The following is a 27208-nucleotide window of genomic DNA, read 5'->3' as shown; positions in this document are numbered from 1 at the left end:
ACAGGTTGTGGTGAGCCGAGATCTTGTCACCACACTCCAGCCTGGGTAACAAGAGCGAATGCTCATCTCAAAAAAAAAAAAAAAAGAAAAAAGGTGTAGACCTCTTTATGTCAGTCACCCTGAAAACCATTGGCAGCCAGGGGAGGTCTCAGGTTGGTTTCTGTAATGCCAACCTTTGGTGCAACCATGATTCAGAAATCAACCCTGGATTCTGAGCTTCGTTTTCTAGCACAGGTGTCAGAGGCATTTGAACCAGAGCAACTCCATTTTGAGTGAGGGCTAGGAAAATGAGGCCGGGACCTGCTGGGCTGCATTCTCAGAAAATTAGACGTTCCTAGTCTCAAGATGTTTACAGTAAAGGGAACAAATTAATAATGTTTACTACAACAGACCCACATGGGAGTGTCAAGATATCCCGTTATGTGGAGAACAAAAGCATTCCTAATTTTTCTTTAATATCAATTATTGTAAAATATAGTAATTTTTAAAAATTAATTCTTTTTTTTTCTTTTTCTGAGATAGAGTCTTACTCTGTCGCCCAGGCTGCAGTGCAGTGGCGTATCTCGGCTCACCATAATCTCTGTCCGCCTCCCAGGTTCAAGTGATTCTTCTGCCTCAGCCTCTCGAGTAGCTGGGACTACAGGCACACGCCACCATGCCCGGCTAATTTTGTATATTCAATAGAGCTGGGGTTTCACTATATTGGCCAGGCTGGTCTCGAACTCCTAACCTCATGATCTGCCCACCTCGGCCTCCCAAAGTGATGGGATTACAGGTGTGAGCCACTGTGCCTGGCTTATTTTTCGTATTTTTGCTAGAGATGGGGGTTTTGCCATGTCTGTCAGGCTGGTCTCAAACTCCTGGCCTCAGGTGATCTGCCCACATTGGCCTCCCAAAGTCCTGGGATTACAGGCACGAGCAACTGCACCACGCTGTCCCAACTATTTCTAAGCCCAGGCCAGAGCAATGGTCAAAAATAGAGACAGCTCAAATTAGGGATTGTAGCCAGAGCCTCGGTCATCAATACTGATGCTCTGTACCCAGGCTGCCCTTCTGAAGGAAAACAAATGGCTCCTATGGGCTTTTTCAGAAGAGCATGGCCTTTTTCAGCTTCTGCCCGTGTAGTCTAATAAATGGTGTTACATACAGCCAAAAAAGAACTTGAGGCCAACCGAGATGGGACAGACGATGTGTCAGCCCTTTCCTGCCCAGTCTTCTGCACAGGTTCTCCGCAGTTTCCCTCTGGCCTGGACCACCAAGAGAAGGCCTCCTCCCTTGGGTTTTTCATGATGAACATGCACATAGTATTTTTTTTTTTTTTTGAGACAGAGTTTCGCTCTTGTTACCCAGGCTGGAGCGCAATGGCGTGATCTTGGCTCACTGCAACCTCCGCCTCCTGGGTTCAGGCAATTCTCCTGCCTCAGCCTCCTGAGTAGCTGGGATTACAGGCACGCGCCACCATGCCCAGCTAATTTTTTGTAGTTTTAGTAGAGACGGGGTTTCACCATGTTGACCAGGATGGTCTCGATCTCTTAACCTGGTGATCCACCCACCTTGGCCTCCCAAAGTGCTGGGATTACAGGCTTGAGCCACCGCGCCCGGCTGCACATAGTATTAAGAGTCAAAAATATCTCGCGCAGTGGCTCACACCTGTAATCCCAGCACTTTGGGAAGCCGAGGTGGGTGGATCACAGGTCAAGAGATTGAAACCATCCTGGCCAACATGGTGAAACCCCGTCTCAATTAAATACAAAAATCAGCTGGGCGGGTGGCGCGCGCCTGTAAGTCCAAGCTACTTGGGAGGCTGAGGCAGGAGAATCGCTTGAAACCCGGAGGCAGAGGTTGCAGTGAGTTAGACTGCACCACTGCACTCCAGTCTGGTGACAGGGTAGGACTCCATATTAAAAAAAAAAAAAAAAAAAAAAGTCAAGAATGAGAAGAAGGCTGGACATGTGGCACATGCCTGGAATCCTAGCACTCCGGGAGGCCAAGATGGAAGGAATGCTTGAGACCAGGTGTTCAAGAACAACCCGACCAACATAGCAAGACTCTTGTCTCTTAAAAAAAAAAAAAAAAAAGTTGGGGGGATGCCGGGTGCAGTGGCTCTCTCCTGTAATCCCAGCACTTTGGGAGGCCGAGGCAGTCAGATCACTTGAGCTCAGGAGTTTGAGACCAGCCTGGGCAAAATGAGGAAACCCCACTTCTACCAAAAGTTAGCCAGGCATGGTGGCAGGCGCCTGTGGTCCCAGCTACTTGGATATTGAGGTGGGAAAATCACTTGAATCCAGGAGGCAGAGGTTGAAGTGAGCCAAGATTGCACCACTGCACTCCAGCCTGGGTGACAGAGTCAGGTCTCATCTCAAAAAAAGAATGAGAAGGTGTCCCGCTTACTCTGAGTGACCAAACCACCAAGCGTGAACAGGGGAAGAAGGCCACACTCAACTATTTCCTATAACGACCGATGACATTCATATACACTTTTTCTCAATTTGGAGCCTCTGAGAACTTTTCCACCAAACAAAGCCCCTATGTGACAATAACTTCTCTGCTCCAAGTCCCAAATTTCTTTAACATCCCAGTGTTTTGTCTTACAGATACATGTGAGGTTGGCGTGATGGCTCCCAGCACTTTGGGAGGCTGAGGCAGGAGGATCACTTGAGGCCAGGAGTTCGAGGCCAGCCTGGGCAATGGTCTCAAACTCCTGACTTCAGGTGACTCGCCCACTTCTGCCTCCAAAGTGCTGGAATTACAGACATGAGCCACTGTGCCTGGCCTGAAAAGTTTTTGTTGTTTTTTTTTCAATACATGTGGCTGGGCATAGGTGGCTCATGCCTGTAATCCTAGCACTTTGGGAGGCCAAGGTGGATGAATCATGAGGTCAGGCATTCGAGACCAGCCTGACCAATATGGTGAAACCCCATCTCTACTAAAAATACAAAAATTATCCGAGCATGGTGGCATGCGCCTGTAGTCCCAGCTACTCAGGAGACCGAAGCAGGAGAATCGCTTGAACCCAGGAGGTGGAGGTTGCAGTGAGCCAAGATCATTCTATTGCACTCCAGCTTGGGCGAAAAAGCAAGACTCCATCTCAAAAAAAAAAAAAAAAAAAAAAAAAAGTATATTTTGCATTCTGTCCCTGTTTGTTTTAGTGTGATTTTTTCCCCCAAGTCTTTTAATAAAATCGTCCTTCCAGGAACAAGCACCACGTTGACACAGTGACTTGCTGCAGCTTCAGCGACCTTATTAGAGCAGCTTAGCCTTAGTCCATCTGATCCCAAATCCCGCTCTGCCAGGGATTCGAGAGGCTGGAGTGAGGACTGTCCCATCCCCTGTTGAGGTGGCTGATCAGCCAGACCCTCAGGACATCTGCTCCCTGCCTATCTCTCCGTGGAGGAAGGTGGCACTTGGAGTTGGTGTCAGCCCCAAAGGCTATGGAGGGCTCACAAATCCCACCACAGACACGCACCAGCCCTCCCACAACTGACAGTATGAGCTGCTATGACCCTCAAGTCACTCTCATGACAGCAAAGGCCACCCCAGGTTACTCCTGACCTAGAATTTCATCACCCCTAGGTCCAGGGGTCACAAAGTAAACCCGAGGCCCGAGAGACTTGTTCACTGGGCTCTCAGGGTCTTCTTATCCCCCCTTCTTAAAAAAGTCCCCAAAATTTAAAAATTCAACAATTGGCCAGGCACAGTGGCTCAGGCCTGTAATCCCAGTACCTTGGGAGGCTGAGGCAGGCAGATTACTTGAGATCAGGAGTTCGAGACCAGCCTGGTCAACATGGCGAAACCTCATCTCTACTAAAAATACAAAAATTAGTGGGGCATGGTGGCAGATGCCTGTAATCCTAGCTACTCAGGAGGCTGAGGCAGGAGAATTGCTTGAGCCCGGGAGGCAGAGGCTGTAGTGCACCAAGATCGCGCCATTGCACTCCAGCCTAGACAACAGAGCAAGACTCTGTATCGGGGCGGGGGGAATCAACAATCAATGAGAAGATTAAAAAAAAAATCCCCAAATCCCTAACTTCTCCTGGAAAAAAAATTAGAAGATGCAGCAACTCTGACCCTAACCTCCCTGAGGCAAACTGCAGTTGCCCCATCCAGAGAAGGCATATGCTGTGGACTTCACCACAGTCCCCATTACTCCCTATTGTCTCACACAGCACAGAATCCAGCCCCATTCACTCCTTTCAAGCCTACCTGATCCCTGTAAGCCTAGGAGCAAGACACTTTTGATCTAGCCCAACAGTTCTCAGCACAACAGTGGAACCTGAAGTCCAAAGAGATTAAACAACCAGCTCTTGTTCAAAGAACTAGTTAGTTAAAACCAGTTAAAACTAGGCAACCTGCTTTAAATTTCACAAAGATTGCCTCAATTTCAGAGAAACTTTGTCACGTTTCTACCCTAGTTTTCCTCAAAGGAGGGAAGAAAGCTGGGAGAAGACAGAATAGTGTCTCTGCTTGGCCTAAATGAAAAAGTACGGCCAGGCACGGTGGCTCATGCCTGTAGTTTCAGCACTGTGGAAGGCCGATGCGGGTGGATCACCTGAGGTCAGGAGTTCGAGACCAGCGTGGTCAACATAGTGAAACCCCATCTTACTAAAAGTACAAAATTTAGCCAGGCATGGTGGCACACGCCTATAATCTCAGCCACTCAGGAAGCTGAGGCACGAGATTTGCTTGAACCCAGGAGGTGGAGGTTGTCAATGAGCCGAGATCAAACCACTACAGTCCAGCCTGCACGACAGAATAAGACTCCATCTCAAAAAAAAAAAGAAAGAAACTGAAAACACATTTGAAGTATTTGGTATCGTCCAAAGCAAACTCCAGGAAGCTCATGGACTCCTGGTTCGAATAAGACTTTGAAGGATCACAAAGTCTGGTTTTTCAAGTGCCTGCCCAGCCACGATACCCTCCAGTAGCCCTCAGGTAAGGGCTTAGCACCCCCATGTCCATTCCTGCATTTCTGGGGACATCTCCAAACATCCCCCGCCCCTATTCCAACGGTTCTACTTTCCTTCGGGGGCTGCGTTGGGAAACCTGAGAACCAGAAGACAGAAGGAAAGCAGGGCCCGTTTTACATCTGAAACCACCCATGGCCTGCAGGGACAGCCACGTAATCGGTCGCCCAGGGACACCACCGGGCCAGAGCGGCACTTGGCAAAACGCCCCATTTGTTTTCGGGAATCCGTTGGTGCTTACTGAGTCAGATTAATAAATACCTCCAGGGTTTCCTCTGACAACATTCTCCAGCAAGGGGCACTTTGAACCTTTGGGCCACTGTGAGAATCATTAACAACCCCCACCCCCACCCCTGCCAACCCAAGCAACTGCCAGTGTGACAATGAGCTTGAGTCAGGCGTGGGCCTCAGAAGGGCTGACTGCTGGTGTCGTTAAGAGAATACGACACACAAAACTGTCCTAGTTCCTGCCTGAGAAACTGCAAGTTCCCTGCTCCCAGGGGCCTCTCCAATCACCCTCTCTCTGTCTCTAGGGCTGGCCACCCTGCGCCAAACTCTATCACATTCAGAGTTCATTATTCCCTAGAAAACATCACTTCCCGAGGTGATTCGATTTGTTTACTTGTCTATGAAGGTCTCCTCCCATCCCCCAACAAGGGAAATCCCAAAACAGGGCCTCGTCTGAACTGCATGCACCTCAACTCTGCCTGCCATTGAAGAGGTGCTCAATAGCCAGGCACAGGGACTCACGCCTGAAATCCCAGTACTTTGGGAGGCTGAGGCAAGAGGATCACTTGAGGCCAGGAGTTTGAGACCAGCGTGGGCAACATGGTAAAACTCTGTCTCTACAAAAAATTTTTAAAAATTGCCGGGCGTGGCAGCTCACGCCTGTAATCCAAGCACTTTGGAGGCTAAGATGGGCGGATCACCTGAGGTCGGGAGTTCAAGACCAGCCTGACCAACAGGGTGAAACCCTGTCTTTATAAAAAAATATATATATATATTCGATTAGTCGGGTGTGGTGGTACACACCTGTAGTCCCAACGACTCGGGAGGCTGAGGAAGAAGAAATCGCTTGAACCTGGGAGATGGAGGTTGCAGTGAGTCAAGATTATGCCACTGCACTTCAGCCTGGGTGGCAGAGCCAGACTCTGTCTCAAAAAAAAAAAAAAAAAAAAAATTAGCCAGGTGTGGTGCTGACCTATGAAGGCACCACTGCCCTGTAGCCTAGGTGACAGAGTGAGATTCTTTCTCAAGTCTCAAAAAACAAACAAAAAAAGGAGGCCAGGTATGCTGGCTCAAACCTGTAATCCTGAGGCTGAGGCAGGAAAATTGCTCGAACCCAAGAGACCAGCCTGGGCAACATAGTGAGATCCCTGTCTCTTTAAAAAAATAAAATAAAACAGGCTGGGTGTGGTGGTTCACTCCTGTAATCTCAACACCTTAGGCGGGCGGATCACCTGAGGTCAGGAGTTTGAGACCAGCATGGCCAACATGGTGAAACCCATCTCTACAAAAAAAAAAAAAGTAAAAATTAGCCGGCGGGGGCGGGGTGGTGGTGGTGTGCTCCTGTAATCCAGTTACTTGGGAGACTGAGGCCCAAGAATCACTTGAACCTGGAAGGTGGAGGTTGCAGTGAACAGAGAGCATGCCACTGCACTCCAACCTGGGTAACAGAGCAAGACTCCATCTCAAAAACTAAATGATTGAATGAATGAATGAATGAATGAAAATAAATGAAGATCAGGCGTGGTGGCTCATGCCTGTAATCCCAGCACTTTGGGAGGCCGAGGTGAGTGGATTACCTGAGGTCAGGTGTTCAAGACCAGTCTGACCAACATGGAGAAACCCCACTCTACTAAAAATAAAAAATTAGCTGGTCATGGTGATGCATGCCTGTAATCCCAGCTACTCAGGAGACTGGGACAGAAGAATCACTTGAACCCACGAGGTAGAGGTTGCAGTGAGCCAACATCATGCCCTTCCACTCCAGCCTGGGCAACAAGCGAGACCCTGTCTCAAAACTAAACTAAACTAAACTAAACCAAACCAAGCCCGACACAGCAGTAGCATTGCTTTTCCTGATGGAGTGGGTGGTTCAAGAGAGTTGCTTATATAATTCTTCTGGACCTCTGAAGTATTACACAATAAATAAAAATAACTCATGCATTTAGAAGCACATTCAAACACTGACAGGACTAAAATGAAAAGTGAGTCACCTCTACCCCCATCTCCAGTCTTGCCCCAAAAAGCCGAATCTGCTAATAGCTTCTACCTTCATCCTTTTGTGTGTACACAAAAGCATATGTACAACATCCTCTTCTTTCTTTTTTTTTTTTTTTTTTTTTTTTTGAGACGGAGTTTTCGCTCTTGTTACCCAGGCTGGAGTGCAATGGCGCGATCTCGGCTCACCGCAACCTCCGTCTCCTGGGTTCAGGCAATTCTCCTGCCTCAGCCTCCTGGGTAGCTGGGATTACAGGCACGCGCCACCATGCCCAGCCAATTTTTTTTGTATTTTTAGTAGAGACGGGATTTCACCATATTGACCAGGATGGTCTCGATCTCTTGACCTCGTGTTCCACCCGCCTCGGCCTCCCAAAGTGCTGGGATTACAGGCTTGAGCCACCGCGCCCGGCCCATCCTCTTCTTTTCTTTTGAGACAGAGTCTTGTTCTGTCACCCAGGCTGGCGTGCAGTGGCACAATCTCGGCTCACTGCAATCTCTACCTCCCAGGTTCAAGCAATTCTCATGCTTCAGCCTCCTGAATAGCTGGGATTATAGGCACGTGCCACTATACCTGGCTAATGTTTGTATTTTTAGTAGAGATGGGGGTTTGACTACATTGGCCAGGCTGGTCTCGAACTCCTGGCCTCAAATGATCCACCCGCCTCGGCTTCCTAATGTGCTGGGATTATAGGCATGAGCCACCATGCCTGGCTGTATATGTACAAAATCCATTAAACACACATACACGCACTCAGGGTGTGCTGCTCCGAACTTTTCTTTTTTTTTTGAGACGAAGTTTCACTGTTGTTACCCAGGCTGGAGTGCAATGGCGCAATCTCGGCTCACCGCAGCCTCCGCCTCCCTGGGTTCAGGCAATTCTCCTGCCTCAGCCTCCTGAGTAGCTGGGATTACAGGCATGCGCCACCATGCCTAGCTAATGTTTTTTTGTATTTTTAGTAGAGATGGGGTTTCACCATGTTGACCAGGATGGTCTCGATCTCTTGACCTCGTGATCCACCCGCCTCAGCCTCCCAAAGTGCTGGGATTACAGGCTTGAGCCACCGCACCCGGCCTGAACTTTTCTTTTTACCTCTTAATATCTAAGAGGTCTTGCCTAAGGAGCAAACACAGACCCATTAAGAAATGAACTGTCCCCAAAGTCATGACCAGAACCCCTCCTCCTGCTTGACTGAGTGCTCAAGGGAGCAGCCCACAGGGAGGAGGTGATCCCGCCATTCACTCGAGTCTGTGACCAGATGCTGGGAGCCTCAGAGCCTTGTGGCTCTTTTACAAACATTCAGTGTATCTGTTTTTCCAAACGACCCCTCAGGAAGGCTCCAGGTTCCCTAAGGCCTTCACCAATAAAGCTAACCCACTGGGAATACCCACGATCAATATCCTCGCAGACATTTTGGCACCCTCGTCCCTGGAATCCCTGAAAGTCCCAGGAAGCTCCAAGGGACTTGCAGTTTCAAGCAGGTAAGCCAGGCTCTTCTCTGCTGGAGTTTAGGTTCTGGGTCCCCCAAAGCACTCCATGTCTCTTCCAGAGGCCCCAGGAGGCATCTTTTTCATTCACCTGGGCAGCAGTATGGTGCCCACCTCAACTACACATTGTAAAAGGTGGCATGGGGCCGGGCGTGGGGGGCTCATGCCTGTAATTCTAGCACTTTGGGAGGTGGATGGATCACTGAGGCCAGGAGTTCGAGACCAGCCGGGCCAATATGGTAAAACGCCATCTCTACTGAAAAGAAAAAATTAGCCAGGCGTGGTGGTGCACACCTGTGGTCCCAGCTGCTTGAGAAGCTGAGGCAGGAGAATCACTTGAACGCAGGAGGCAGAGGTTGCAGTGAGCCGAGATCAAGCCACTGCACTCCCATCTGGGCGACGGAGCAAGACTGTCTCAAATCAAACAAACAAAAAGGTGGCACAGGGCTAAAAAGAGTCACGAGCAGAACTGAAGGAGGAAGAAACTCTACACTGTTTGTAAACAGAATAAGCTGATACATTGTCTTTTGTTGCATTTCGTTGCCTGGAGAGGGTTTACACTGGTCTAGACACAAGTAAGGCTTCTCTGAGTTCTATGCTAGATAAGCAACTGTTCTCCCACCAGAGGATACTAATGAGTGCCCTAGAACATGGGGCTATGCTGAGCCCTCTCGTTAGCAAGGCCGACACTGGCAATAGAAACGTCCCACCTTTCTCTTTCCTGCCTTTCTTTCCTTTATATATTCAATAAACATTTACCAAGCAGATTCTGCGCCAGGCATTAGACAAGTCCCAGAGAAAGCCAGAAAACAAACTTCAAGACAATAATTGGGCTTCCCACCAAGATGGCTGACTGAATTGAGGCCAAACGCCACACCGCCCACATCCATCTGCCACCCACCCAATCCCCAAACACACAAACAGGCGGAGTAAAGTATCTGTTTCCAGCATAACTGAGCTCCAGGCAAGAAAGGGATGACCGCAGATGCCAGAAATGAGGAGGAAACCCAAAGCTGAAACCAAGAGCCAGGCCTGGGAGTATAGGAAACAGATGGTTAGGACTCAGGAGAGGCAGGGAAGCCAGAAGGCACCTACTTCAGAAGGTTTTCCGCTCCTGTCCTCATCCGCACGGCTTTCAGGATCTGCTGATTCAAAGCAGCTCTTTGGTTCTGCAATTTACTCCGGCCAGTTTGTGCAAGGGGATTACAGCCCTGAGGAAAAATAAGAGATGCCCCTTCAGAGGTCAGCCACTTTAATAATGATGACGGTGTTTAATATAATGGAAAACATTTAACTTTAAAAACAATCTTTCCTGAAAACAAAGCATCTACAGAGAAAATATTGAAAAGTATAAAGAAAAGTCACTCATAATAACACAATTCCAAAACAGCCACTGTGAATTGGTCTTTCCTTCTCATCTATTTTATTTATTTATTTTAATTTTATTTATTTAATTAACTTATTTTGGAGACGGGGTCTTAGCCAGGCGCTGTGGCTCATGCCTGTAATCCTAACACTTTGGAAGGCCAAGGCCAAGGCAGGTGGATCACTTGAAGTCCGGAGTTAGAGACCAGCCTGGCCAACACGGCAAAACCCTGCTTTTACTAAAAATACAAAAATTAGCCCGGTGTGGTGGTGTGAGCCTGTAGTCCCAGCCACTCAGGAAGCTGAGGGACGAGAATCGCTTGAACCTGGGAGACAAAGGATGCAGTGAACTGAGATTGTGCCACAGCACTCCAGCCTCAGCAACCAAAGTGACAAAAATAAATTAATCCAGTAAATAATTAATTAAAGACATATCTCTAGGGCAGAGTTATATGATCAAACTCCTTTAGGGCTACTGTGGACCAGCCCAATCATACTACAGGACAGAAAGGCACACACTTCCTTGTGACTACTTCCCCTCATTGTTACTATCTACTTTTTTTTTTTTTTTTTTTTTTGAGACGGAGTCTTGCTCTGCTGACCGGAATGGAGTGCAGAGACGTGATCCTGGCTCATTGCAATCTCCAACTCCTGGGTTCAAGTGATTCTCGCGCCTCAGCTTCACAGGTAACTGGGACTACAGGCACATGTCACCATGTCCAGGTAATTTTTGTGTTTTTAGTAGACACTGGGTTTTGCCATGTTGCCCAGGCTGGTCTCAAATTCCTGACTTCAAGTGATCCGCCTGCCTTGGCTTCCCAAAGTGCTGGGATTACAGGGGTGAGCCACTGCACACAGGCTAGATCATATGATTTATTCTATGTTTAACCATTTGAGGAGCTATCAGACTCTTCCAAAGTGGTTATACAATTTTACAATCCTGCTAACAGCACGAGAGTTCCCACTCATCTACATCTCACCAATACACGTGCTGGTCTATCCTTTTTATGAATGCTACATTGTGTGTGTGCTATCGCTCACTGTGGTTCTGAACTGTGTCTCCCTGACAGTTAATGACGTTGAATATCTTTTCATTCATGAACTTATTGGCCATTTGCTTTTCTTCTTAGAAGAAATATCAATTTGGATCCTTTGCCCAGTTTTTTTTTTTGTTGTTGTTGTTGTTTTTTTGAGACACGATTTCAGTCTGTCACCCAGACTGGACTACAGTGGTGCGATCTCAGCTCACCGGAACCTCCGCCTCCTGGGTTCAAGTGATTCTCCTGCCTCAGCCTCCTGAGTAGCTGGGACTACAGGTGCATCCCACCACACCCAGCTAATTTTTGTATTTTTTGGTAGAGATGGGGTTTTACCATACTTGCCAGGCTGGTCTTGAACTCCTGACCTCAAGTGATTCGCCCACCTCAGCCTCCCAAAGTGCTAGGATTACCGGTGTGAGCCACCACACCTGGCCCTCCTTTGCCCAGTTTTACACTGGGTTGTCTTTTTATCTGTATAGTTGAAAATTATGATTTTTAATCTTTGCCAAACTGACAAGCAAAAACAGATATCTCATTCTTCTAATGTGTATGTTTATTGTAACAGTGAAGGTAAAGGTTTCTCTGGATAATCTTGATCACTTAAATGTTTTTCAGCAAACTGTCTGCTTGTGTTCTCTGACCATTACGCCCTGGGGTATTTGGATTACAACGTTTTGTGCTATAAAGTTTGAGATCAGAATGAAAGTTTCATTTTAACTTAATGGTGTTCTTCCCACCCCAGACAGGTAGAAGCCCCAGGACCTGAGTTAGAACCACATTCCTCTTTGAGGCTTATCTCTACGCCCCGCCCACTGATGCAACTCCCTGGGAGCGGTCTGGCCAGCAAGTGAAGACTGTCCTTCGTCTCTCACTGAGTCACATCTCAGGCCTGCACACACCTGGTCTCCCCAACCTCTCTGCCCAAGCCACGACCATGGCCTGGACCCCAAGAAGGGAGATATGAGTTATCTATAGCTGAAACCTTCTCAGGGATCCCAGTAGTCTCCTTCCACAAAGATTTCTCATTCTTGGCCAGGCATGGTAGCTCAAGCCTATAATCCCAGCACTTTGGGAGGCAGAGGCCAGAGGACCGCTTGAGGCCGGGAGTTTGAGGCTGCAGTGAGCTATGACTGCACCACTGTACTCCAGCCTGGATAACAGAGTGAGACTCTGTCGCTACAAAGAATAATCATAAAAAATTTAAAATAATAAAACTAGAAGACTTCTCATTGTCACTTCGCAGCAGATCACCACCACCTGTCCCCCACACAGCCCCAACAACCTAATTTTATTTTCCCTGTCTCAAAAGGACACTTTCCCCTAAGTTCAAATTGCACAAATATTCAAATCTGAGTTGAAATACATATATATATATATATATATATATTTTTTTTAGTGTTTTTGTTTGAGGCAGAGTCTTGCTCTGTTGCCCAGGCTGGAGTGCAGTGGTGCAGTCTCAGCTCACTACAGCCTCCATGTCCCAGGTTCATGTGATTCTCCTGCCTCAGTCTCCCAAGTAGCTGGTATTACAGGTGCCCACCACCACACCTGGCTACATTTTGTATTTTTAGTAGAGATGAGGATTCACCATGTTGGCCAGGCTTGTCTCCAACTCCTGACCACAGGTGATCCACCCACCTCAGCCTCCCAAAGTGCTGGGATTACAGGTGTGAGCCATGACACCCGGCCCTGGAATAGATTTTAAAGTTAATATCATTTAAAGCAGGAAACGATCCCCGATTTTGTCTTTCTTTCAGATTTGAGATTAAAATATCTTTGCCCATGCACAGTAGCTCCCACCTGTAATCCCAGAACTTGGGAGGCCGAGGCGGGTGGATCACCTGAGATCAGGAGATTGAGACCAGCCTGGCCAACATGGTGAAACCCCGTCTCTACTAAAAATACAAAAATTAGCCGGATGTAGTGGCATGCACCTATAATGCCAGCTACTCTGGAGGCTGAGGCAGGAGAATCACTTGAACCCAGAAGGCAGAGGTTGCAGTGACCTGAGATAACATCACTGCACTACAGCCTGGGCAACAGAGCAAGACTCCATCTCAAACAAACAAACAAACAAACAAAATTAAAATATCTTTCATGTGGGCCAGGTGGGGTAGCTCACATCTGTAATCCCAGCACTTTGGAAAGCTGAGGCAGGCGGATCACTGGAAGCCAGGAGTTTGAGACCAGCCTGGCCAACATGGCGAAACCTGTCTCTATTAAAAATAAAAAAAAATCAGCCGGGCATGCTGGCATGCACCTGTAATTCCAGCTACTCGGGAGGCTGAGGTGATAGAACGGCTTAAACCTGGGAGGTGGAGGTTGCAGTGAGCTGAGATCATGCTACTGCACTCCAGCCTGGGCAACAGAGCGAGACTCCATTCCCCCCCCAAAAAAAAACCAAACAAACAAAAAAAAACTTTAATGTTAAGCTATTACAATTTAATATGTTAACATTAAAGAACTAAAACAACTGTCGGTCTCTTTCCACTTCCAAAAATGACTATGGTTCAACGGGACTCGGAATTACCTGGATCTCCACTGCTGTGTTTCATTTTACAGGGAAGCTTAAATAACCAATTCCTTCACGAACATTCCCAGAGTTCAGATAAACAGCCATTCCAGCCTACAGATAAGAACTTTTTTTCTGTTTGTATACTTTACCCAACTTCTGCCGGCTTGGAATCACTACACCCTAGCCAGCCCACAGCTGTGTGGTCAAGTTTCTAGATAAAGCATAGGAATGCTTAGGGTTAGATTTGACTAATTGGACCCAAAACCACATTACTTCTTCCTGACAGGTAAGGATGCTGGGCCCTGCTGGGGAACGCCAGAAACACCCCGGGGCTGTGCGGAAACTTCCCTGAGTGGTAAACCTGGACAAGACTGCCAGGAAGACTCCCTGGCATCACCAGAAGCTATCAGCCATCTACTAGCCCCTGCCAGGGGCTGCTCTGTAGGGACAAGGTAGGGGGTCTACCATCCTCACCCATAAATTTCTCACCCCACCGCAGTCTTGTCTAATAACAAGACCTTAGCCCTGAACAAACGGCTTCCAGAACAGCCTCTGCAACTCAGAGACTGGCATTGATTCTCAACAGAACACAGAGCTGCTTTGAAGCTGGAGTGAGGGTTTGCACCAGGGACTGGGGCTAAAAGGCTCACACTTGTGGGGCCAACTGAGCTGTCCTGACCTTGGGGGCTACTGTTGACAAGTTCTACAGTGACATTCTCCTCCATGGAATCTATTCCCTTCCCACACTAAGGTTCAGACATTTCCATCAGTCCGAAACTTGGAATGGTGGTCAGATAGCCAACCCCCAAGTAAACCAAGTACTCCAACCTGGCCAACTTGGTGAAACTCCATCTCTACTAAAAATACAAAATTAGCTGGGCGTGGTGGCACACGCCTGCAGTCCCAGCTACTCAGGAGGCTGAGGCACGAGAATTGCTTGAATCCGGGAGGTGGAGGTTGCAGTGAGCTGACATCACACCACTGCACTCCAGCCTGGTGACAGAGCGAGACTCCGTCTAAAAAAAAAAAAAAAAAAAAAAAAGAAAGAAAGAAAGAAAAGCAAGTACTGAGTGTCATCACCAGCTATACAGGCGACTCCTGGGGTCGGCCCACTTATGTGGACCCTGGCAGGTGATCACAAAGTCAGGAGTTTGAGACCAGCCTGGCCAATATGGTGAAACCCTATCTCTACTAAAAATACAAAAATTAGCCAGGTCTGGTGGCTCATGCTTGTAATCGTAGCTACTCAGGAGGCTGAGGCAGGAGAATTGCTTGAACCTAGGAGGCGGAGGTTGCAGTGACACGAGATCCCACCATTGCACTCCAGCCTGGGCGACAAAAGAGAAAAGAAAGTCAGAAAGAGAGCCCTTACCCAACACTGACCATGCTGGCACCTTGATCTTGGATTTCTAACCTCTAGAACTGTGAAAAATAAATGTGTGTTGCCGGGTGCGGTGGCTCAAGCCTGTAATCCCAGCACTTTGGGAGGCCGAGGCGGGTGGATCACGAGGTCAAGAGATCGAGACCATCCTGGTCAACATGGTGAAACCCCGTCTCTACTAAAAATACAAAAAATTAGCTGGGCATGGTGGCACGTGCCTGTAATCCCAGCTACTCAGAAGGCTGAGGCAGGAGAATTGCCTGAACCCAGGACGCGGAGGTTGCGGTGAGCTGAGATCACGCCATTGCACTCCAGCCTGGGTAACAAGAGCGAAACTCCGTCTCAAAAAAAAAAAAAAAAGGAAGGAAAAATAAATGTGGGTTAAGTTAAAAAAAAAAAAAAAACAAAAAACTGGAGGCAGGCAGTTAATTAGGAAGAAAGGAAAGGATGGTCAAGCTACTCCTGGAATGGGGCAGTTTTTCTTCCCCCATGGGGACCCCTCTCTGTTCTGGGCAGTGCCTGACACCTGCTTCCCCTTCACCCTGGGCAATAGTATGGACCCTTCTTCCACACAGCCAAAGATAAAGCTCACACATGCAGAGGTGTTTCCGGCAAATTTAGGGCAACGTGCAAGCTTGGGATCAGGAAGTTCAGGCTAAAACTAAGTGAGAGATGACACGGCAGGGCTGGGTCAGCTCCCAGCCAGAGAGTCTTTCCCATGGGATACAGGAAGGCAGTTGTTTTCTGAGACAGAGCTTTGCCCTTGTTGCCCAGGATGGAGTGCAATGGTGCAATCTTGGCTCACCGCAACCTCCTCAACCTCCTCCTGGGTTCTAGCGATTCTCCTACCTCAGCCTCCCGAATAGCTGGGATTACAGGCATTTGCTACCACACCCAGCTAATTTTCTGTTTTTCTTTTTTTTTTTTTTTTTTTTTGTATTTTTAGTAGGGACGGGGTTTCACCATGTTGACCAGGATGGTCTTGATCTCCTGACCTCGTGATCCACCCGCCTTGGCCTCCCAAAGTGCTGTGATTACAGGCGTGAGCCATTACGCCCCACCAAAGGCAGGTGTTTTTAGCTGCTTCTCCAGCAAAGATTATTTTCTCTGCCTTTCTCACTGCCTTCCTGGTTATGCAATCCGTCACTCAACCACCAAACTCTGGAAAACAGAATTGCTTGTTTATGAATTAGCCAGAGCTATCAACGAGAAAGCGCAGAAAACAGCATGCATTACCCTGCAATACACACATACATCTCACTTAACTTTTCACCACACTGGAGATTCCGGGCAGGCTGGGTGGAAAGACTCTAGCTTGTCCATGTCCATAAAAATAAAAACATGAATTTGGTACCTGTCAACAGCCCTCCTGCCCTTCTAGGATCTCTGCCAGGTGTCAGGGCTGGAGGTCAGGGCCCAGCCGTCTCCCCCGGGAATCCCAATCCATTCACACGGGGGTGGAGGGGGGCTCAATATGAATCAACACAGCCATAATCTTTAGTTACAAGCTCCCTTCAGTATGTTCCAGAAATCTCTATAAACCCCTACTGGGTGCCAATCATGGTTATTTTTCAACATGCTGAATAATTAGGCGTTTTTTTTTCTTTTTGAGATGGAGTCTTGCTGTGTCACCCAAGCTGGAGTGCAATGGTGCAATCTCAGCTCACTGCAGCCTCCGCCTCCTGGGTTCAAGCAATTCTTCTGTCTCAGCCTCCTGGGTAGCTGAGATTATAGGAATGTGCCACCATGCCCAGCTAATTTTTATATTTTTTTTAGTAGAGACAGGGTTTTACCATGTTGGCCAGGATGTTCTCTAACTCTTGGTTTCAAGTGATCCGCCCACCTCAGCCTCCCAAAGTGCTAGGATTACAGACATGAGCCACCGCACCCAGTCTTGAATAACCAGGCTTTTACTGTGTCTCCCACCACATCAAATCACGAACATTTCCATGAATCGATTGTATTTCCAGACCAATAATCTGCTTATTTCAACTGGCAGGACACACCAATAGTTTTAATAGTGGTTTTTTTTTGTTTGTTTTTTTTTTTTTTTGAGACAGAGTCTGGCTCTGTCGCCCAGGCTGGAGTGCAGTGGCATGATCTCAGCTCACTGCAACCTCCGCCTCCTGGGTTCAAGTGATTCTCCTGCCTCAGCTGCCCAAGTAGCTGGGATTACAGGCATGCTCCACCATGTCCGGCTAATTTTTGTATTTTAAGTAGAGACAGGGTTTCACCATGTTGGTCACGCTGGTCTCGAGCTCCTGAACTCGTCGTGATCCACCCACCTCGGCCTCCCAAAGTGCTGGGATTACAGGCATGAGCCACTGCACCCAGCCAACAATTTATCTAAAAAGCATTCTTGGTGTGGTAGAGGCAAGGCTGATGTGTGCATGTGACTTTTAATTTGTACACCTCTGGGATTATCTTTTTGCAATGACTTATGTTACTTTTTTAACACAAATAATACTAGCGAAAATAAACTACCTCTTAAGTTATTATTTTATTTTTTATTTTTGAGACAGGATCTCACTCTGTTGCCCAGGCTGGAGTGCAGTGGTACTATCTCCATTCACTGAAGCCTCCACGTCCTGGGGCTCAAGCAATCCTCCCACCTCAGCCTCCCAAGAAGCTGAAGCTACAGGTCCAAACCACCACGCCTGGCTAATTTTATTGTATTTTTTGTAGAGACAGGGTTTTTCCAACACTGCCTAGGCTGCTCATGCAATCCGCCCACCCTGGCCTCTTAAAGTGCTGGGATTACAGGTGTGAGCCACTGCATCCAGCCCTGTTTTTGATCATCTGTCCTTTCTCTTCTCTTTTTTTGAGACAAAATCTTGCTCTGTCACCCAGCAGGCTAGAATGCATTGGCACAATCTCAGCTCACTGCAACCGCCACCTCCCAGGTTCAAGTGATTCGCCTGCCTCAGCCTCCTGAGTAGCGGGGATTACAGGCACACAGCACCACGCCCAGCTAATTCTGCATTTTTAGTAGAGGAGATGTTTCACCATGTTGCCCGGGCTGGTCTTGAACTCCTGGCCTCAAATGATCCCCCTGCTTTGGACTCCCAAAGTGCTGGATTACAGGCATGAGCCACCATGCCGGGCCCCTTTTCCCTTCTTACAATCAAATGGAAACCTGGCAATAGGGAACCCTGAGGGTCTGAATGGGTAGCCCTGAGGGACTCACATCATTCACCCTGGTCTCTCTGTCCCTGGTGCTGCAAGTGGGGGACTTTGTCCTCCCCTAGCACTCATTACTGCCTCTCTGCCAGACACCCAGCCTCTGGCTGAGCAGTATCTGCAGTTCCACTGTGCCTTATGGCCACCTCCAATACAGTCTTTGTGTCATGGGACTCTGGTACCTGAGCCAGAGGAGGAAGTGTTGATTAGGCCAGTGCCCAGTAGCATCAGGTGGCTTGTGGCAATCATCCAAATAGCCCCAGGAAACAAGGGACATTTACAGTGTTACAGCTCATCACGTTGACTCTCCTCTGAGTCACCCTGAAAATTCTGTTTCTGCCAAGGGACACCTCCTGGCCAGGATTCCCCAGTGGAGGGCCATTGGTAATGGAGGCCCTTGGGGCTGACGGCAGGTATCATGCAGCTGGGCAGACCCTCTCCAAGGCCACAGTCAGCCTGCATCCAGCCTGGCCTTCAAGATCTGGCTTAGGGCTGGGTGCAGTGGTTCACACCTGTAATAGCCCACCACTGAGACGGGATGATTGCTTGAGGCCAGGAGTTCAAGACCAGCTTAGTCAACACAGTAAGACCCCATCTCTACAAAAAAAAAATTTTTTTTAATCAGCCAGGTGTGGTCATTTTTAATCATGTTTGTAGTCCCAGATACTTGGGAGGCTAAGGGAGGAGGATCACTTGAGCCCAGGAGGCCAAGGCTGCAGTGAGCTATGATGGTGCCACTGCACTCCAGCCTGGGCAACAGAGCCAGATTCTGTCACCCTAAAAAAAAAAAAAAAAAAAATCGGCCAGGCATGGTGGCTCACGCCTGTAATCCCAGCACTTTGGGAGGCTGTGGCAGGAGGATCACAAGGTCAGGAGATTGAGACCATCCTGGCCAACACGGAGAAACCCCCTCTCTACCAAAATACACAAATTAGCTGGGTGTGCTGGCACATGCCTATAATCCCAGCTACTCAGGAGGATGAAGCAGGACAATCGTTGAACCCCGGAGTCAGAGGCTGCAGTGAGCCAAGATCGCGCCACTGCACTCTAGCCTGGCAACACAGTGAGACTCCGTCTATAAAAAAAAAAAAAAAAAAAAAAAAAAAAAAAATCTGATTAGACCTTGATGGGGAAATCAGGGGTGGGGTCAGCATCACCAATCTTTACTCTCTTCTGTCTCCCTCCCTCTCTACCTGGCAACTGCCTCAAGGCTCTAAGGGGATGGATCTAAACACCCAGTGGGGTAACATCAATACCAACAGAGCTGAGGTTGCTGATTCCGCATGAGCCACGCTGTGCCTGGTAGACTCAGCCCATCCGAAGGCTTCCTCATCCACACGTGTGGTCATAAAGGATACACACAAGTGTCTAACATGAAATTAGCCCCCGCTAAGACGAATGCTGCTCATTCTGAGAGTAGATCCTTGTGCCTTGCAGAGGACTGCAAGGAGCTTCTGGGTTAAAACAAACAACAACAAACAAAAATTAGCCTCCTCCTTTCTCTGCCAGAGCCTCCAGGAAGCCCCAGAGCCAATAGAGACCATAAACCAGGACACAATGAACCCAGAGGCCCCTACCAGCCTGGAGTTTTCTGTGAACAAGAAACAACTTCTCCTACAGCTCTTGAGTAAAAACAAAGGAGCTAAATTCATTTGGGGGCATTAGCATTCCCAAAGGATGAAGAGGCAGAGATAAGAACTGACAATGCCTCTCTGTGTACCCACTCCCTTCTTCCACAGAGTACGGAGACCTTTCATTTACAGCCTTTCGGTGGCCCTAGGGAAAGGCTTTCTCTAGTTTCTTTCCAGCTGCTTTTTCTTCATGGTCAAGAACAGATTTTCCTGTGAATTTTAATACTACGGGGTACAGGGGCAGTTGCAGAAAAGGAATCTGCTATCAGGATGCAGCATTCTAGAAACTTACATTACTCTGCAATTAACTGTAGGCTGGAGCACAACAATTCTTCCAAGATTTTCAGTAGGAAGTGCATAAAAATCTGGGGAAAAGAAGTTACATTTCCATTGGTTGTCTTTTTGAGAAAGTAATTTATAGTAATCTTATAGAGCTGTACTTCTGTTTAAACACAAAAACATAATGAGAAAGAAAAAAATATGATGAGAAGCCAGGGAAAGCCAGGTGTGGTGGCTCATGCCTGTAATCCCAGCACTGTGGGAGGCTGAGGCTTGACCCCTAAGAATTGGAGGCCAGCCTGGGCAACATAGTGATGAGAACCCGTCTCTATAAAAAATCAGCCAGGCTTGGTGGCTCATACCTGTTGTCCCAGCTACTCAGGAGGCTGAGACAGGAGGATTGCTGGAGCCTGGGAGGTCGAGGGTGCAGTGAGCTATGATCATGCCACTGCATTCCAGCCTGGATGACACAGTGACACCCTGTCATGAAGAAAAAAAAGGTAAGGTGCAGTGGCTCACGCCTGTAATTCCAGCACTTTGGGAGGCAGAGGTGGGCGGATCACAACGTCAGGAGTTTGAGACCAGCCTGAACAATATGGTGAAACCCCATCTCTACTAAAACTACAAAAAATTAGCTGGGCATGGTGGCGTGTGCCTGTAATCCCAGCTACTCAGGAGGCTGAGGCAGGAGAATTGCCTGAACCCGGGAGGCGGAGGTTGCGGTGAGCCGAGATTGCGCCATTGCACTCCAGCCTGGGTAACAAGAGTGAAACTCTGTCTCCAAAAAAAAAAAAAAAAAAAAAAAAAAAAACCAAAACCTTCTTCCTTCAGGTCCAAAAAAACAAAAAAATACAAAACTTAGCCGGACGTGGTGGCGGCCTGTAGTCCTAGCTACTCGGGAGGCTGAGGCAGGAGACTTACTTGAACCTGGGAGGTGGAGGTTGCAGTGAGCCGAGATCATGCCATTGCACTCCAGCCTGGGCGACAGAGTGAGGGAAAAAAAAAAGAAAAGAAAAGAAAAGAAAAAGAAGGAAGGAAGGAAGGAAGGAAAGAGAAGAAAAGAAAAAGTGAGAGAGACATGATTTTATAATAGACCTGAAAGGTTTCTTTTTTCAGAGACCTCCTAAGGTGCCAGTGGAGGTCAGGAGGTCCGTACTGGGGGCGTCAATGCCCATCCTGAGGCTAAGTTATGTTCTGAGGCTCTGTACAGCCAAGTCATCCTACCTGATTCCAAAAAGGCCAATTAATAAGGGGAGTCCTGGGCCGGGCACAATGGCTCACCCTGTAATTCCAGCACTTTGGGAGGCTGAGGCAGGCGGATCGCCTGCGGTTGGGAGTTTGAGACTAGCCTGGCCAACATGCTGAAACCCCATCTCTACTAAAAATACAAAAATTAGCTGGGCATGGTGGCACATGCCTGTAATCCCAGCTACTCGGGAGGCTAAAGCAGGATAATTGCCTGAACCCAGGAGGCAGAGGTTGTAGTGAGCTGAGATCACGCCACTGCACTCCAGCCTGGGCAATAAGAGCGAAACTCCATCTGAAAAAAAAAAAAAAAAAAATCAAGGGGACTCCCTCCATCCCCGACCAGTGACTGTCTTACACATTCAGGATTCATGTCCAGCCCACATAAGGAACTTTTGAGCAGGTAGGTGCACAAGACACAGTTGAAGCTCTGTTGAAGGCCCATGAGCTACCTCACTTTTTGCTCTCTAGCCAAGAGGCTGATTCCAGGCTAGGCACAGTGGCTCATGCCTGTAATCCCAGCACTTTGGGAGGCCAAGTTGGGCGAATCACTTGAGGTCAGGAGTTCGAGACCAGCCTGGCCACCATGGTGAAACCCCATCTCTACTAAAAATACAAAGATTAGCTGGGCACAGTGGCCAACGCCTGTAATCCTGGCTACTCGGGAGGCTGAGGTAGGAGGATCGCTTGAGCCCTGGAGGCAAAGGTTGCAGTGAGCAGATATCACACCACTACACTCCAGCCTGGGCGACAGAGCAAGACTCCATCTCAAAAAAAAAAAAAAAAAAAAAAAATTTGAAAAAAACAAAAGCCAAGAGGCTGATTCCTTTTCAAGCATCACGCATGGCCGGAGCCATTCCAACAAAGGACCAATTCCCAGCCCTGCTCAGCACTCCAGGAAATGAGACCTGCTGGGAACTTCTGCCAAAGAAACCATATCGAGTCAGGGTCGGGAGTGCTGCTGAACCTCCCGAGGGGTCAGGCACTGAGCTGTCACTCCATAAATCCTTTTCGGATGAATGGAGCAGAATGGCATTTTAAAGAAAAGGGGAGGAAAGGCATGACACAGAGAACAGGATGAAAGAGAAGCCTGACTTTAGTGGAAATTCATTTGATCCCTCAGCGTGCACAAAATCCCAATAGTCAAGATACGGGGCCAGGTGCGGGGACTCACACCTATAATCCCAGCACTTTGGGAGGCCAAGGCAGGTGAATCACTTGAGGTCAGGAGTTAGAGACCAGCCCGACCAATGTGGTGAAACCCCATCTCTACTAAAAAATACAAAAATTAGCCAGGCATGGTGGTGCATACCTGTAATTCCAGCCACTTGGGCGGCCGAGGCACAAGAATCGCTTGAACCGGGGAGGTGGAGGTTGCAGGGAGCTGAGATTGCACCACTGCACTCCAGCCTGGGGGACAGAGCAAGACTCCATCTCAAAAAAAAAAAAAAAAAAAAAAAATACAGGCTGGGAAGCCCGACCTGGGGAGAGATGCTCCAACATTCCAACTGCATCTCCAGTCTCAGGGTCGTCACTCACTGCCCCTGGCTGGCTCAGCCACCCAATCACCAATCAGTGCAGCTGCTGTTGGCAACCCTCACCCCTCCTCAACTCCTGTGATCCTTCTCCAGCTCACCTTCTCCCTGAATCTCCAGCCATCCCCACCCAACTTCCTCACCTTTGTCTTTAACCAGCTCTGGACTTCCTCATTCTAAAGCAAAGCTGCCTTCTCTCTCCTCAGCTCCCCTCTGTCTCCAGCAATATTTTCCCTGCCCTTCTCTCCCTGTACGCTGTCACACTGACTTGTGTCCCCAACTCTCAACTGTGCATTTCCTAAAGACTCCCAAAGGTCCAAATCCAAGACCTTCCGGCATCCTTCTGACTCGTCAAGCCTCGCTCCACTAACAAGACTGACCTCTCAGCTTCCTAGACACCACCACCATTGTGGCTTCCCTCCCACCTCTCCACCCACCCTTAAAGCAGAAGAACTCTTCCCTTCTAGTCCAGACCCTTTCACTCAGTGCCCCGACTGCTTCCCAACTGGTGCCACCCAAACCCGCACCTCCAGCGAGGGCGTCCGCATGGCTGTGGGCCCATGGAGTGTGTTCTCCAGTGGGACCGCCATGTGGATATCCCAGGGGGACCTCAAGTCTACCCATCCATGCACTAGCCTCACATTCACCCCATCTCGAGGAGGCGCATGACCAGACGCGTCAGGCAGGCATCGTGACGCTTTTTTTTTTGAAACAGGGTCTCATTCTGTTGCCCAGGCAGGAATGTAGTGGTGTGATCTTGGCTCACTGCAGCCTCCACCTCCCAGGTTCTCTGATCCTCCTGCCTCAGTCTCCTGAGTAGCTGGGACCACAGGTGGTGCCACCACACCTGGCTAATAGGCAGGCATTTTGGATTCTCATTGGCAGCTCCTTTCCTGCCATAACCTGTCCCATCAGTTCTTTCCCTCCCTACCAGACACTGCCTTTTCTCCAGGTCTATCATTCCAACTTCCTCATCCCTGGAATCCCTGCCTTCACTGTGGCCCCCTGGTCTGAGCTAAGAGTACAAGCTGGTGGAAAGAATGGGTGACTGAGGCTGTGTTTACAATGCCCTTTTTTTTTTTGAGATAGGGTCTTGCTCTGTCATCCAGGCCGGAGTGCAGTGACATGATAACAGCTCACAGCAGCCTCCACTTCCTGGGCTGGGACTATCCTCCCACCTCAGCCTCCTGAGTATATGGGATTACAGGAACACACCACTATGCCAGGCTGATTTTTAAACTTCTTGTAGAGATGGGGTCTTGCTATGTTGCCCAGGCTGGTCTTAAATTCCTGGCCTCAGGCGATCCTCCTACCTCGGCCTCCCAAAATGCTGGGATTACAGGTGTAAGGCACCCCACCCCACCCACGGCACTTTCTGTCACTGACTCTATCATCAATAGTCCCTAACAGAGAAGGAAGGGCAAAGATGATAGGTATTAAAAGGGGCTAAGTCCCCCGCAATGCCTCCCTGCCTGGCTCCACTATAGCTTCTTTCCCATCCCTCACCCATTCACCATTCAGGGATCGAAGTGGTCTTTCTCATACACAAATCTCACAGGTCTGGTCCTGCTTTAAATACTTTGATGGATTCCACAGTTCCCAGGTCAATCAAGATGCATGACCCTGAACTGCCTGACCCCCACTAACACCTCCACACCCCAGGGGTCCCTACAAAGCACGCACAATGCCACAGCTCTCAACAAGCTGCCCCGTCTGCCTGAAGAGCTCTTCATCCCCTTCTTCACCTGGACAGAACCTGCCTTTCATTCGGCCAGATTTTGTTTTGTTTTAATTTTTACTTTTTTAAATAAACTTCTTTTAGAGATGGGGTCTTGCTATGTTGCCCAGGCTGGTCTGGAATGCCTGGCCTCAAGCGATCCCCCTGCCTCAGCCCCCCAAACTACTGGGATTACAAGTATGAGCCACCATACCCGGCCCGCATTTGCTTTAGGTCAAATTGGCTCAGGTCATAGATGAGGAAAGATTCAACATCAACACCTTTTATTTTCCTAAGACAAATAGACTCTTTGAACTGGAATGACTTAACATGGAGCAGCACAACAATCGTTACAAGGTCTCATTTTGAAAACTGATGCTTTAAAGCAATGAGTCCTCTTATTTTGCACCCCTGATTCTCTCACCCAGCACCAGAGAAACTGCATCTAAAAAAAAACACGGCCAGGTGCAGTTGCTCATGCCTGTAATCCAGCACTTTGGGAGGCTGAGGCAGGTGGATCACTTAAGGTCAGGAGTTTGAGACTATCCTGGCCAACATGGTGAAACCCCATTTCTACTAAAAATACAAAAATTAGCCAGGCGTGGTGGCACACACCTGTAATCCTAGCTACTCGGGAGGCTTGCTTGAACCCAGGAGGCAGAGATTGCAGTGAGCCAAGATCACGCCACTGCACTCCAGCCTGGGTGACAGAGTGAGTGAGACTCCATCTCAAATAATAATAATAATAATACACTGGGTGCGGTGGCTCACGTCTGTAATCCCAGCACTTTGGGAGGCTTAGTTGGGCGGATCATCTGAGGTTAGGAGTTCAAGACCAGCCTGACCAACATGGAGAAACCCAATCTCTACTAAAAGTACAAAAATATAGCCAGGCATGGTGGTGCATGCCTGTAATCCCAGCTACTCAGGAGGCTGAGGCGGGAGAATCACTTGAACCAGGGAGGCTGAGGTTGCAGTGATCCAAGATTGAGCCATTGTACTCCAGCCTGGGCAACAAGAGAGAAAATCCGTCCCTCCCCCACCCCCGCAAAAAAATTAGCTGGGCTGGGTGGTGGGTGCCTGTAATCCCAACTACGGGAGGCTGAGGCAGGAGAATCACTTGAACCCAGGAGGCAGAGGCTGCAGTGGGCCGAGATAGCACCATTGTACTCCAGCCTCGGCAACAAGAGCAAAACTCTGTCTCAAAAAATAATAACAAATTAAAAAGTGAAAAACACCCAACTGTGCACCTTTCCTAGCTCCCTTGGCCATCCACTGTCTTTCCCAGGGCGGTGCCAAGAAGCCCTCCCAGGCTGGCAGACGTGGAGAACTCCCACAGGAAAACGTGTTCTGGAAGGCTTGGGCCCACCCCTCACAGGTGTACTCCTCTCGCTGCCATTTTCCCCCAGGTGCTGGTGGAGTTCCAGAGCTACACCTGTTCAGAGACCAATCTGGCGAGGAAAGGTCCCAGAAAGAGGCAGCAACTTGTGGGAGGCCACACAGCAATTTTGTGGGAGTGGCAGTCAAGCCCCGGGGCCTGAGGACAGAAGTAGGAATTCCCAGGCCAGGCCCCCTCCTGCAATTCCATAGCCTGTGATCCTCTGTCCCAAACGCCGCACATAATTAGAAGCTATAATCCTGTAATTCCATGATGACATCTTTGAACTTAAATATACCTCAAAACTACTTTTTTTTTTTTTTTTTTTAACGCTAAAAGCAACTTCACAAAAAACTTTTCCCACTCTGTCCCACACTATCCTGCCCAGGGTCCCTCACCAGTGAGCAAAGCCCCAAGTCTCTGTGTCATCTGTGAGAAGGAGCAAGACGCCAAGACCATTTAGGAACTGGATCCTTAGGCTTTGAACAATCAAGAATTGATTCGTTTGTGGGAAATAGTTTCACTTCCCTATTTATAATTACGCATTGTCGTATCTAAAAATCAACAACAATCTCTACACCCACTCAGTGATCCCTGGCCAAAGGCCAAAAGCTATTTTTAGACTCCCTCGGGACCTAGAGGGAGGAAGGTGTGGAAGGTATAACCCTGACTCCAGGCTCCAAACCATCTTTGTAGCCCAGGTCCTGCCGCCTGCGGGTATCCCACGGCCTCTGCTCCGCGGGCTGGGGTCGCTTTTGAGGCACTGAGTTCCCTGACTGTGATCTTCTGGGCAGAAGGCGGCAATGTGAGCCCCAGAGCTCCCGGGACGTGCCAAGAGCCCGCGAGGCCCGCCCGCGCCCGCAGCCGGCCCCCGCCAAGTCTCCCGGACAACAAGATAAATCCGCTTTCGCACAGTGAGACGCGCAGGATCGCCGGCCTCACCTGCAGCGCTCACGCCCTCCTAGGCGACCCGGAGCCGAGGAGGGGGCAACGGCGGAGGCCCCCTCCCACCAGCAGCTCTCCCAAGCCCCATGAAAAGTCCCACAGGCGGACGTGGAAGCATTCTGGAGGCAAAAAGAGACAGCTGGCCGGGCGCAGTGGCTCGCGCCTGTAATCCTAGCACTTTGGGAAACAGGAGTGGGAGGATCCCTTGAGCCCAAGAGTTCGAGACCAGTCTGGGCAACAGAGCGAGACCCCAATTCTACAAAATATTAGCCTGGTGAGGTGGCTCGCCTGCAGTCCCAGTTACTCAGAGGCTGGAGCTGGA

General features: G+C 48.9%; 1 protein-coding gene across 1 annotated transcript in view; it reads right to left on the bottom strand.

Moving 5' to 3' along the window:
- The window catches only part of RHPN2 (rhophilin Rho GTPase binding protein 2), a 75555-nt gene that overhangs the window by 47687 nt on the left and 660 nt on the right, over nt 1-27208 (bottom strand). Inside the window, exon 2 of the mRNA XM_032249212.1 lies at nt 9771-9886. Coding sequence (XP_032105103.1) covers nt 9771-9886 — 116 coding nt within the window. The remainder of the gene's footprint in view (nt 1-9770; nt 9887-27208) is intronic.

Source organism: Sapajus apella, unplaced genomic scaffold (genome assembly GCF_009761245.1).
Source record: "Sapajus apella isolate SASKATOON/1434 unplaced genomic scaffold, GSC_monkey_1.0 scaffold68, whole genome shotgun sequence".
In the NCBI taxonomy this organism is placed as follows: Eukaryota; Metazoa; Chordata; class Mammalia; order Primates; family Cebidae; genus Sapajus; species Sapajus apella.
Note: the sequence above shows the minus strand (reverse complement) of the source record. Positions and strands in the feature narration are given on the sequence as shown.